This window comes from Rhinichthys klamathensis, unplaced genomic scaffold (genome assembly GCF_029890125.1).
Source record: "Rhinichthys klamathensis goyatoka isolate OS25496 unplaced genomic scaffold, OSU_Roscu_1.1 h1tg000475l_1, whole genome shotgun sequence".
NCBI classification, from domain to species: Eukaryota; Metazoa; Chordata; class Actinopteri; order Cypriniformes; family Leuciscidae; genus Rhinichthys; species Rhinichthys klamathensis.
In genome coordinates, this window is record NW_026606963.1 from 157,501 (window position 1) to 171,602 (window position 14,102).

At 37.3% G+C, this 14,102-nt stretch overlaps 1 protein-coding gene across 1 annotated transcript in view; it reads right to left on the reverse strand.

Annotated features, from left to right (window-relative positions):
- The window catches only part of LOC130072091 (TBC1 domain family member 9B), a 41,734-nt gene that overhangs the window by 6,746 nt on the left and 20,886 nt on the right, over positions 1 to 14,102 (reverse strand). The window contains 12 exon segments of the mRNA XM_056237031.1: positions 306 to 546; positions 1,678 to 1,746; positions 1,834 to 1,887; positions 1,889 to 1,933; positions 2,018 to 2,147; positions 3,650 to 3,732; positions 5,910 to 6,112; positions 6,198 to 6,315; positions 7,233 to 7,447; positions 8,151 to 8,301; positions 13,031 to 13,183; positions 13,911 to 14,090. Of these exon segments, the coding sequence (XP_056093006.1) occupies positions 306 to 546; positions 1,678 to 1,746; positions 1,834 to 1,887; positions 1,889 to 1,933; positions 2,018 to 2,147; positions 3,650 to 3,732; positions 5,910 to 6,112; positions 6,198 to 6,315; positions 7,233 to 7,447; positions 8,151 to 8,301; positions 13,031 to 13,183; positions 13,911 to 14,090 (1,642 nt within the window).

Here is a 14,102-nt window from a genome sequence, read left to right on the forward strand (position 1 = left end):
CAGTATTTATTAAAAATGATTTATCGGTGTGCATCATTATTGTTTTAAATTCATGTTCCTGGTAATTTTAAATCAGAATAACTTCATCTCGCAGCATCTCTTCTCTACTCTGATGATGTGGGCGGAGCAACCTGTCACTCACATGAGATCAGCCAATAGCAAACCACAACCATCCAATCAATTCCCCACAGACAAAATCAAGCCCCGCCCACATTTGTTCTTGTTCCAGAAGTAGGGAAGAAAAAATTTCAACTTTCATTTCAACTTTAATCAAACTCTGGTCTGATCTAAAAGCATGTACTCACTGAGTCCGGTGACAAACTCTTTAAAGTTGATGAGAGAGTCCTTGTTTTGGTCGAGCAGGCGGAAGAGTCGGCTGGAGAGTGTGTGTGTGTGAAGGCCACAGCTCCAGGGTGCCAGAGCGGAGAAGAGCTGAACGAACTGCCCGCAGTCGATGCGATACTGCTCCAGATACGGCAGACTGGGGTCGTGACGCTCCGCTGCTGTGCTGCTCGAACCCCAGTAACAGCTCATGATGTGCTTCGCCTGCCACACACACACACACACACAGTTTAGTGCTGGGCAACGATTAATCTCATCCAAAATAAAAGTTTGTGTTTACATAATACAGGTGAAACTCGAAAAATTTGAATATGGTGCAAAAGTTCATTTATTTCAGTAATTCAACTTAAAAGGTGACACTAATATATTATATAGACTCATTACATGCAAAGTGAGATATTTCAAGCCTTTATTTGTAATAATTTTGATGATTATGGATTACAGCTTATGAAAACCTTTTCACAATATTCTAATTTTGAATTTGGGGTTTTCATAAGCTGTAAGCCATAATCATCAAAATATGAACAAATAAAGACTTGAAATATCTCACTTTGCATGTAATTATATATACAAAATAATTATACACAGTACAAACACATATATTATGTAAACATAAACTTTTATTAATCGTTGAATCGATTAATCGTTGCACAGCCTTAAGTTTCATTGACAATAACTAGAGCCGGACGCTATGACACTATGTACTGTATTAATATACTCACACACAAAAAATCATCAAATTACATTACATCAAGAAAAGAGAAGCACCTTTCATTTGGATGAATGGATTTATAAAACAAACTATATTATGTTATCATTCCCATGATCTAAACTATAACGTACTATACTATAACTTATACTGTACGCTACTATAATGAACAAAACTATAACGTTCACAAATACACAGACAGCTAGTGGTTTCTTTAGTTCAAAATGAGCATTATTGTGTTTGGAAGAACAGAACAGATAAAACACATTTATACACAAATTAAATAAAATAAATAAATAAACACATATTAATTAATTAATTAAAAATGTGTTATTAATATTTTTTTTTTTTTACGCCATGTCAGCAGCAAGTCTATCTTCATGGCAAGAACAAACTGAATAACATAATATCATATAATTAACAAAAAACTATAAAAGACATTTGATTTAAGATAAATACAAGACAAAAATTCTAAAATTACACTCAGGTGATACTTTTTTAAATGCAAAACATATCTCTGTATGCAAATATCGTCTATATAAATTAAGTTATTATAATAATAATAATAAGCATACATTATTAATAATTATTCATATCAAATTAATAAATGCAGAGTTGTATCTTACCTTAAACAGAACGTAGAGTTCTTCCAACTCCTCAATAGTGAAAGCGGAGTCTGTCATGATAGCTCTCACCTGAACATCACAAACACACACATACAGGATCACATGTGGAAATGCCTAAGATTGTGAAATATGTTCTCTCGACGCACACACACTTACCACACTCCTCTTGGCCGTGTCTTCTAGTGACTGTATGACCTTTAACCTTTGTTTTGAACCTCATCTGCTCGATGACGTCGGCACGCAGGCTACCAAACTTCTGCAATTAGACAAAAGCGACTGTTAAAAAGAGTCGCATTGGTCATTGGTCAGGAAAACAAAGCGCTAAGCCCCGCCCCCTCACCTCATAGGACGCTTTGATGAGCTCAAAGGCGTCAATCTCAGGTGGAGGGTTGTTGCCACTGGTCAACAGAGCATGAAGGTGAGGAATGGGCGGAGAAACAGTCTGCTTATTCACAACATTATCCAAATATCTACAGGACAGAGAAATATGACAGCACACACATTATTAAGAACATATTCACAAAACACAGACAGTAGAAGACGGCAAATAAAACAATAGTGAGAAAAATCTAGATTTTTTTTTTAAGGGAACAGTTTATTGAATCTTTAGAGAAATGATTAAAAGAAACTCAAGTTTCGCATTAGTGTTTTTGTTGAGTATCAAAAATTTTTATACATGTATTTGATACATCAGGCGTCTTATATAGTATGATATATGGAGAATATGGAGCTCAAACACCTCAGTTTTAATACAAAAATATGCAATTTAGTGCAGATGCTGATATCTATATGGACAAAAAGATGAAATTCTGTTGCATGTCATGTAAATCAATGAGATATTTATAGCAGTATAGCAGATACTTACATAAAATGCATATGAATATCATATAAATATGCTTTAAAACATAATGCAATGCAATACAATGATGATTGAGAGATGAACAAATAAACCTGGTGATCATATTTAATACTGATCTTTCTAAAAATGATGTATGGATAAACAAGTAAACCTTAGTTGCTAAGTTCATCTTATAATATTAGTTACATTTACATAATATATGTAATCGGTAATTTTGTACAATTACACTAAAAGACCCTTTTACTTGCTATAAAAGTCTAAACTATCAATCAGAAGACAGAAGCTTGTAGTGGAGTGTGTTTTCAGCAGATGTTCATCATTTACAGGCCTTAGAAACGGCCATATTAAATATGATACTGTAGGCTTTATAAGGCTAAAATTGATTCATGAAATTTAAAAGGAAAAAACAGTTGTTAAATGGTTTATGTGTCAGTGTCATCTGAAAGCTCAAAACTATTACAATAATACTGCCATCACTCTTTATTCGCCTTGTACATATAATGAATATGGGTGTAACGATACCCTCATGTCACGATCCGATACATATCACGATTCTGAACTCACGATACGATATTATTGCGAGACACATGATAAAAGGTTAACAAAAAAAGGACTGTTGATTAAAATGCTAAATATGATATTATACTGGGGTATAAATGAATAGGCTTGGACTTGGTCCTGATAACCCAAAGCACAGGACAATAGAGACACCAGAATACACATATTCATGATTCTGAAGATGAAAACAGAATTATTGTAGATGAATATGCTTGCTCTCGGTCACTGACTAGATATATGTAAAATAAAGTAAGCCACTTTTTACTGGTATCAAGACATTTGGCATTATCAGGACCCACAAATATTCCCCCATTGCATTATTATACATTATATTCAACATTATTTATAGTAGTTTAATGTAGTACTGACACTAAAACTCAGTAAACGTGATTTTTTTTCCCACACAGTAATTTTTATTTTTGGTGAACTGAACACAATAAATATTGTCACTATCCACGATACATAGTTGCATTTTTGTATTGCGATATATTGTGCCATGATTTATTGTTACACCCGTAATAAAGAATGATATGATGTTGCATTAGCCACACTCACCTGCCCAGAATGGTCATGGCCTCTCCTTCATCTGAACAGGACAGCAGCTGATCCATGTTTGCATGTAGCACAGCTAATGACACCTGGACAAGAGTCACACACACGTTACCCCTTATTTACACTGCACACGTCTGCGGCGCATTACGGCTCCGACGGGGTTTCGTTCCGTCCTCCACACGGTGCCAACTCACACCAGGAGCGTTTCAGAAGCTGGATGCGCGAGACCACGTGATTTGCCTGTCCAACGTGTTTTTTCTTGATTTTTGGGTTTCTACTAGTGCCATTAATCGCGATTAATCGCATTAATGCCATAGTTAACTCGTGATTAATCGCAATTAATCGCACATTTTTATCTATTCTAAATGTCTCTTGATTTCTTTTTGTCCCATTATTTTTTCTCATTTTAATGCTCTTATCAACATGGAAAAGTGGATCGGCTTGCTTTGTGCAAATGTTTTTTATTGAAAACAACATTGACATATACTGTGTTCAATTTCACACTAACATTCTCACTTGGAGCAAATAATCTCTCACACAATGTAACACTGGCCATCAATAAAAGGGTGAAAGAAATACTGACGAGGTCCTGATATTGACGAGGGGGCGGAGGATTCGCATCAGCTGTGTGTGTGTGTGTGTGTGTGTGTGTGTGTGTGTGTGTGTGTGTGTGTGTGTGTGCTTGGCCATCATCAAGTGGTGTTTCAGACTGGACGTGCTGCGATGATGATAGCTCAGTTCACAACGACAAAACACACAGATCACTTTGGTCTTGTCAATGGAACCATTTGGCAACTTTTTAAAAGTAAACTTTCCATTCAGAATCTTATTGGCATCCATTTCGGCGTCTCGTGCTCGTCACCCACTCAAAACGTAACGTTAACCTACTATTTGGCCGGCTCGCAAGCCCAAACAAGTGTGTGCGGCGTCGTGCCTGTTGTTTTGTTTCTGGTCTAGCTAGATCCGCTTGCGCTTTGGTCGACGAAGCAACAAAACGTCCTCGCGCGGCGCAAGCCATTGAAATGAATGGGTTTGCTGCGTCCTGTTGCAAAAGCATGTGAAAAAACTAAAGTTTGCTATGCCAAAAAGACCGTTAATCGCGATAAAAAAAATTTAAAATGGGTTTGCGTTAACGCCGTTAATAACGCGTTTAACTGACAGCCCTAATTTCTACCTTACAGTCTATGGTTTCTACCAAGGATATATTGGTGTGCAATACAATGGAGTCTGCTTATTTTGAAATTGACAGTGTTTTTTTACTTTTGTATTTATCGTCAAAAATAGACTCGGCGCCTATCTTTAGTGAATGAGGGTAAGTCCGATTGACATGTCAGTGCCGTTCTTTAGGAATTGTTACTTTAAGACACTCCTACAGTCTGTAGGTTTAAACCGCTCAATTCATATAGACTAGCTTTACAATCTCTTTATGAACATTATGGATATGGTAGTTGCGTAGATGTCAATGGAGGGACATAAAGCTTTTAGATTTCATCAAAAAGATCTGTATTTGTGTTTAGAAGATGAACGAAAGTCTCACGGGTTTGGACCGACTTGAAGGTGAGTGAATAACAACATAATTTTCCTTTTTGGGTGAACTAACCCTTTAATTGAGGGGGGGGGGGGGGGACTCTGCAAACAATAAAACTTTAGATCTTCCAATGATTTCATTGGTCTTTGATAGTGCTGGGCAACGATTAATCACATCCAAAATAAAAGTTTGTGTTACATAATATATGTCTTTGTACTATGTATAATTATTTTTTATATATATAATACACACATATGCATGGATATATTTAATGTATATACGGTATATATATATTTATACATAATTTATATTATATATAAATATAAATAAAATAAAATTTGGGCTGTGAAAAGATTAATCACATCCAAAATAAAAGTTTGTGTTTACATAATATATGTGTGTACTGTGTATTATTATTTTGTATATATAAATACACACACATGCATGTATGTATTTAAGAAAAATGTGTTATTTATATATAAAATAATTATATTTATATAAAAAATAAATGATATATAAATATATACATGCAAATATTTCTTAAATATATACATGCATGTGTGTGTGTTTATATACAAAATAAGTATACACAGTCCACACACACATATTTAATGTAAACACAAAGTTTTATTTTGGATGCGATTAATAGTTGCCCAGCACTAATGAAGTTTCTGTTTGTGTAATGAAAATTAGTTCTGTGTGGTGAAAAATGACCGAGATTTCCTGTTTTTGCACCTGGAAAATGACTTTAATGCCCTCGTAGAAGAAGCAGTCGACCAGCAGCACGGCACTGTCGAAAGGCATGACGGACAGGAAGAGTGTGAGGAACCAGGACAGAGAGATGGTGGAGATGACGCCCAACTCCTGCATGCGCTCGTACAGCAGCGGCAAACACTCGCGAGTGAGCTCCTCAAACACTCCCTGGTCCACCAGCGCTCCTGACACAGAGAAACACTGCTGACAAACATATACACACGCAAAAAGTCACAGCTGTCATCATGTGTTTAAATGTGTGTGACTGACCGACAACTCTAGTGTTGTAATAGTCGGGCAGCATCCGTTCACACAGAGCCACGAGCAGCCAGAACGCCTGCTCTTCAGTGCAGTACAACAACAACACCGACGTAACAATGTTCATCGCCTGGAGGAGAGAGAGAGAGAGAGAGGGGGAGAGAGAGAGAGAGGGGGAGAGAGAGAGAGAGGGGGAGAGAGAGAGAGAGAGAGAGAGAGAGAGAGAGAGGGGGGGGGGATTAAACAGACTCTCTCGTACCACTTTTCTTCGGAAAAACACTGATAATGTACTATATGTGAGTGTGTGTGTGTGTGTGTGTGTGTGTATGCGCGTGTGTTAGTTTGTGTGTGTGTGTCTACCTGTGTGTGAGTGTGTTAGTGTGAGTCTGCCTGTGTGAGAGTGTGTGTGCCTGTGAGTGTGTGCCTGTGAGTGAGGGTGTGTGTGTGTGTGTGTGTACGAGTGTGTGCGTGTGCACGTACGAGTGTGTGCGAGCCTGCGTGTGTGTGTGTGTGCGAGCCTGCGTGTGTGTGCGCGTGTGTGTGTGTGTGTGTATGTTTGTTGTATGTGTGAGTCTGCATGTGTGAGAGTGTGTGTGTCTGCGTGTGCATGTGCGAATGTGTGCGAGTCTGCGTGTGTGTCAGTGTGTGTGTGTGTGCCTGTGAGGGTGTGTTAGTGTGAGTGTGTCAGTGTGCCTGTGTGAGTGTGAATGTGAGTCTGCCTGTGTGAGAGTGTGTGCGCGCGAGAGTGTGTTAGTGTGTGTGTGTGTGTGTTTGTGTGAGTGTGTGTGTGTCAGAGTGTGTGTCTAAATGTGAGTGAGTGAGTGTTGGTGTAAGTGTGTGTGTGTGTGTGTGTGTGTGTGTGTGTGTGTGTGTGCGTGTGTTGGTGTAAGTGTGTGTGCGTGCGTGTGCCTATGAGTGAGTGTGTATTAGTTTGAGTGTGAGCCTGTGAGTGAGTGTGAGTGTGTGAGTGTGTGTGTGTGTGTGTGTGTGTGTGTGTGTGTGTGTGTGTGTGTGTGTGTGTGTGTGTGTGTGTGTGAGAGAGTGTACCTGGCAGTATCCGATGCCGGGGTTCCTGTAAGCATAGGCCGTCAGCACTCGTCTCAGCGCGGCGATGCCCATCTCGTTCTGGAAGGCGTGATGCTCAGGCATGGAGCGGTGCAGGTCTCTCTCGATCTCCTCCGTCGCTAGAGTGCATTTACCCATCGCCTGCTCGATCAAACCGCCGTAGTAACCCGGGTGTGTGTTCATCTCGTTCTGAGCACCTGGAAAGTCATGGGATCATAATGAGATTCACGACAATCTCCATGACAGCAGCTGACGGCCTGTTCTCCCTCCGACAGCGTGAGATCTCACACTCACATACAAGCAGCAGAAGTCGACACACAATACACACTTTGGCTACATTTGGACAAGCACACTACTCACACTCCCTCAGCATGTTAACTGTGCACACACACACAGTATACAAACGCATACTCTAATGATGCACTGCAGGATATAAACAACACACAAAGCTGAATAGTGCATCCCATAATGCAAAGTGAGATATTTCAAGCCTTTATTTGTTATCATTTGGATGATTATGCCTATAAGCTTATGAAAACCCCAAATTCAAAATTAGAATATTGTGAAAAGGTTTTCATAAGCTGTAATCCATAATCATCAAAATTATAACAAATAAAGGCTTGAAATATCTCACTTTGCATGTAATGAGTCTATATAATATATTAGTTTCACCTTTTAAGTTGAATTACTGAAATAAATCAGTAATTCTGCACGATATTCTAATTTTTCGAGTTTCACCTGTGTATTATTATACATATACTTACTTTACATATTTTATCTGTGCTATATAGTGTTATTTTAGTACTATTTATATACTATTATATTATTTATGAATATTTTGTATTGTCTTTTATTTCCCACGGTGGACGGCGCCTCCTGGTGTTCTGGAGGATTGCTCACCTGAGAACAGCAGCCACAGCTCTCCTCTCAGACTCTCAGGGATGCCGTTCAGGACCAGCTCTCTCGTCTTCGACGTGCGGTACATACACACTCCACGGCCGTACTCGAAGAAGTGGATATTCCACGATTCCTCTTTCATCTTCTCTCTCGTCTGGATGAACAGAAAGACGAAGGTCAAAAAACAAAACCAGACAAAATTATGGCTCATTCTTCTCACATTAAAAAAAATCATTTGATCTCAAATCAATGTTTTATGTCTATTTCCAGTTCCACATCTGTCCAAAAGTATTATTTTGTTTTTTGAGAGAGAAAAATTAAGCCTTTAATTCATCAAGGAAGCATTTATCAAAAGTGACAGTTAAGCATTTAAAATGTTACAAAAATATGAAATAAATGCTGTTCTTATGAACTTATGATCCTGCAGTATTACAGCTTCCACATAAATATGAACTATTCTCAACATTGATAATAATCATAAATGTTTCCTGAGCAGCAAATCATCATATTAGAGTGATTTCTGAAGGATCATGTGACGCTGAAGACTGGAGTAATGATGCTGAACATTACATTTTACTGTATATTTACATAGAAATCAGTTATTTTAGATTTTTTACTGTATTTCTGATCAAATAAATGCAGCCTTGCTTGATAGGCTTGATAACAGACCCCTGAATTTCATGATAACTGTGCACTAAGCCTTACATATTACTACCCTCCCATCTATGTATTCCTCTATTATCTATAATAAAGACTTGAAAAAAAGAGACTTGATTTTTAAAAGTGTGTGTGTGTCACTAATGCTATAGATAATAAAAATTATGTAATGGGGGTATTTGTTGATCTGAAAAAAGCTTTTGATACTATTGACCATGACATACTTATAAATAAAATGGAAAGGTATGGTATCAGGGGGATAGTATTAGACTGGGGGAGGAGTTATTTAAGTAAGAGACAGCAGTTTGTGAAGTTAGGAAGCTCCAAGTCAGTGTGTCTGGACATTGCTTGTGGTGTCCCCCAGGGGTCAGTGTTAGGACCAAAACTGTTTATTTTATATATTAATGACATATGTTCAGTATCTAAGTTGTGGAAGATGGTGTTATTTGCAGATGATACAAATATATTTTGTTCAGGTGAAAACTTACAGCAACTAGTGAAGGATGTTACTAAAGAAATGAACAAATTAAAATCATGGTTTGATAGAAATAAATTATCATTAAATTTAAATAAAACCAAATTAATGTTATTTGGGAATTGTAATATGAATATTCAGGTAAACATACAAAGAGATGGGGTTATTATTGATAGAGTTCACGGAAATACATTTCTTGGGGTAATTATAGATGATAGAATCAGTTGGAAATCACACATTAAATATGTACAATCTAAACTATCAAGATCAATTGCAGTATTAAACAAAGCAAAGCAGGTTCTGGATCAAAAATCCCGCCACTTGTTGTACTGTTCACTAGTTTTACAATATTTCATCTACTGTGCTGAGAGTTGGGGACACAACTACAAAACTTCATTACATTCACTATCTGTGCTCCAAAAAAGAGCAATAAGAATAATACACAACGCTGGGTATAGGGATCATACTCACTCACTATTTCTTCAGTCAAAATTATTAAAATTCACAGATCTTGTGAAGTATCAATCAGCCCAAATAATGTTTAGAGCCAAAAATAATCTATTGCCGAGGAATATTCAAATATGATTTTGGAAGAGGGAGGGTGGTTATAATTTAAGGGGGGCACACAACTTTAAATCAAACAGGATACGGACAACCAGGAAAAGCTTTTGCATTTCAAGTTTCAAGGAACAGTCTCAATGAGGAGCTAAAGCAATGTCCAAACATAAATCAATTTAAAATCAAGTACAAAGATATGGTTTTCAAGGGTTAAAGGGATGAAGTAGGCGGTGAATAATCAGTGTTTTTGGGGCTAGTAATTATCTTCAGTTTCATGGTGTGTTATTACGTTTTTGTTTTGTTTTTCTGTACTTCTGAAATGTTTAATGTATTATTTCCTAATATGTATGTATTAATTTTTTCCTTTTGTTTTGAATTGTTATGGGGTAAAACAAAGTAGATGTGTAAATATTTGGAGCGCGGGTCGATCATGTGTAAGCTTCTGACTTGTGGATAGGGGGTGGGATTAAATACGTTTTTTTTTCCTTCTTCCCACTCCTTTTCGAATTTGTAATGGACAATGACAAGAGTTAGAAAGTCTATGGCTGTAACTATTGTCAATTAATTTGTGTTATTCTTATCACTTTGATTTGTTTATTTGATTTTCATTTTCTTGTTGGATGTTCTTTTTTTTTACATATATATATTAGGGCTGTCAAACGATTAATCGCATCCAAAATAAAAGTTTGTGTTTACATAATATATGTGTGTGTACTGTGTATAATTATTTTTAATACATAAATACCCACACATGCATGTGTATTTAAGAAATATTTGCATGTATATACTGTATATAGACTGAATGTAGCCTATATATAATGTATATTTTATATAAATATAAACATTTTATATATAAATACAATTTTTCTTAAATATATACATGTGTGCATTTATATACAAAATAATTATACACAGTACACACACATATATTATGTAAACACAAACTTTTATTTTGGATGCGATTAATCGTTTGACAGCCCTAATATATATATATATAAATTCAAAATAAAAATAAATTAAAAAAACCTTTTACAGTATGTATGATTCAGCCCCTCAGATCTGATTTGTGCCCCCTCAGTTTCATTTTTGTATTCATGGTTACAAATGAAATGTTTAACCTTGTGAGCGGTACGGTCCCATACAGGCCCGTCGCCAAGGGGGGGCATTAGGGGGCCGTGCCCCCCCAGATGACACAACGTGCCCCCCTAATCATGTGGTCATTGAGCAAACTTACTATTGAGAGCAAAAAAACGTATCCACGTATTCCATAACGAAATGTCGTCAGCAGCATTTAGCACACAGGTGCACTTATCTCTGTAACTTTAAATAACACATTGTCTTCAGAAATATGAAAATTAGTCGGAGCTTGTAAGGCTCTGCGCAAGGCTTGCCTTCCCCTGGTCAAGCGGGCTTGTTGAATTTTCTGATTCATTTGCCTGCTAAAAACAGCCTACTGTTTCCACGTAAAAAAAAAGGTAATTTTTCTCAGAACTGCGTGATATAAAATCAAAATGGCAAGTTATAAAGTCAGAGTTGAGTGATATACAGTCACATTTGCGTGTTATAAAGTCAGAATTGTGAGAAAAACTCTGAATTGAGAGAAATCCATGTGAGAATTGTGAGATAAAAAAAATCGCAATTATCATTTAAAATTTTTTATTCCGTGGCGAAAACAAGCTTCCATATACTTCTGATTGCTTTTAGAGGGAAAAGCTGTCCATAAATGCTGGTCTAGGATCAGTTTTCTCTGTAATAAAAGAATATTGGCTAAACTCCGGTGTTTTGAGCGGTGAGTGGATTAGTTCTACGCGCGTGCAAATCCTCTCGTTATAATAAGCAGTGAGGGTATGCAAATAAGGCATTATTGTGTATCAGCTTTACTGATAGCCTAGGAACTTTGTGAGATCGTGATGAAGTTGTATAACCGCTTTTTAAAGATAATAAAATAGGCGCTCTTTGAGAGCTTTCTGCCATGTCAAATCCTGCATATAGCCTAGTAAATGTTTTTAAAGGGGAAGCGCATATCCTCATGGTGTTGGTTCACCCTCCGCCTATGATCAGAAACTTAATATTTTGTGTTTTGGTGTTGTTTAAATATAGAATTTGGTCTATTTCAGTTATATTAGACTAAATAGGGGATGTTATTGTTTTTGTGACTGTCTGTTTTGTAGATCATAAAAAGTGCCCCCCCCCCCCATGAAAATGAAATGCCCCCCCATTCTATATGTTCTGGCGATGGCCCTGGTCCCATATGGGATGTATAATGTCCAGTGACGTGACATCACTACCAGTTTCGCGCGTTGGTTGGCACTGGGCCAGAGACGGACGAGCTCAGCGCTGTCATATATCAAAACTATGCAGTGTTTTCAACCTCATAATGTTTATTTTAGGTTTCAGACATTGAAATACACATAAGCACTAGTAAAACAATACATTTGGAGTTTGTAGAATACACACGGATGTCTGTGGAAGCAGTAATAACAATCTATCCGAATATAATTTGCCAACGTGTGTTATTCATATCAGACAAACATAGTGGAAGTGACTATAAAGTTTACTCTATTCTTCTCACAGTTCACCGGCCACTTTCTTACGTGTATTTCGGGAGAAACTGATGATGACTGACAGGACTCTCTGAACTCCGGCGCCCATGGTGGCGCCCATCTCATAGATCAAGATTATTAATAAAGGTTTTAAACGACCAAACACACTCACGTACACATTTTTGACAATCGGAATATCAGATAGTTGATGACATGGTAAGCAAGTTTGTGAATATTTAGACTAAAAAAGCGATACACATCTGTCATTTATTATTGTGGCTGCGGTGTGTCACGTGACAAATATGACGCGTTGCCATGGAAACATTAAGGGGGAACGCTCTAAAATAAACACTCACTCTGGGGAGTCAGTTAGAATATTTTAAACTTAAGCGTGAAAGAGTTCATATATGAATAATAAATTATGCTGGCTTATCTTTTTATTACGCGGTTACCTGTGCAGTGCATATGGGGTGTTTTATGGAGCGCTGCATTTAAAAATCTGTTGTTCCAAAGCGAGGTGTGTATTGATTGTTCATTGATGGTATAAAGTTAAGCCCCCTTAACAATTTCACATGCCCCCTCAGTCATTTCATCCTGCAGCCGGGCCTGGTACGATTGTTTGAACCCCATCACATGAGGGTGTGTCTCACCACTTTGGGCCCCAGCTCCTCCGGGACGTCCTGCTGGTAGATGCGCAGAAGGCCTTGCTTGGCAGTGGGCAGACTGGGACTGTAGTGCTGGTTTTGGGGCATCTCTCCGAGCCCCAGCTCAGGAGACGGGGGCGTACTCGGGCTGGGGTTCTCCTGGAGGCGCAGGTCACATGACATGTTTACAACAGACCAGCCATGACGACGCTAGAAATGAGTTATGCTTCAACGGGGGAAAATGTCTGCAAGCATGAAAACTAAATAAATGTTTGAGGTCAGTAAGATGTTTTTCTTTTCTTTTTAAAAAAAAAGAAAATTTACTCTTTTTTTCCAGCAAGGATGCATTAAATTTATCAAAATTGACAGTAAAGACATTTATAATGTTACAAAATAGTATATTTTTAAAATAAATGCCGTTCTTTTGAACTTTATTTTTAAATTAAAGAATCCTTAAAAAATATGTTTCACAGTTTCCTCAAAATTATGAAGAATCACAAATGTTTTCAACATTGATAATAATGTTTCCTGAGCATCAAATCATCATATTATTATGATTTCTGAAGGATCATGTGACACTGAAGACTGGAGTAATGATGCTGAAAATTCAGCTTTGATCACAGGAATAAATTACATTTTAACATATATTCACATAGAAAACAGCTGTTTTAATAAATAATAATATTTTACAATATTGGTGTTTTTACTTGATTTTTTTTATCAAATATATGCAGCCTTGTTGAGCAGAAAAATGTATTCATCTAACCGACCTAAAACTTCTGAAAGGAACAGTATATAAAATTAAATACTATGCAAATTCCTTACATCAGCTTTAATGGGAGTGAATATAAACCTGGTTAAAATATCATGCGTTCTGATGACTCACGGATTGAGCATTTAGGCCACACGGCCTGTCAGGCGTGCGCTGCAGGAAGTCAGAGATTCGCTGAACCAGGAAGTCACGGTCTTTGAGGTTAGCAAACAGGAAGGTCATCTTGTTTTTAGTGCTGATCGACAGTGGACTCGGCAGAACACTGCTGCTGTCGGCCTTCTCCACTATGGTCACCTACAGGGACAC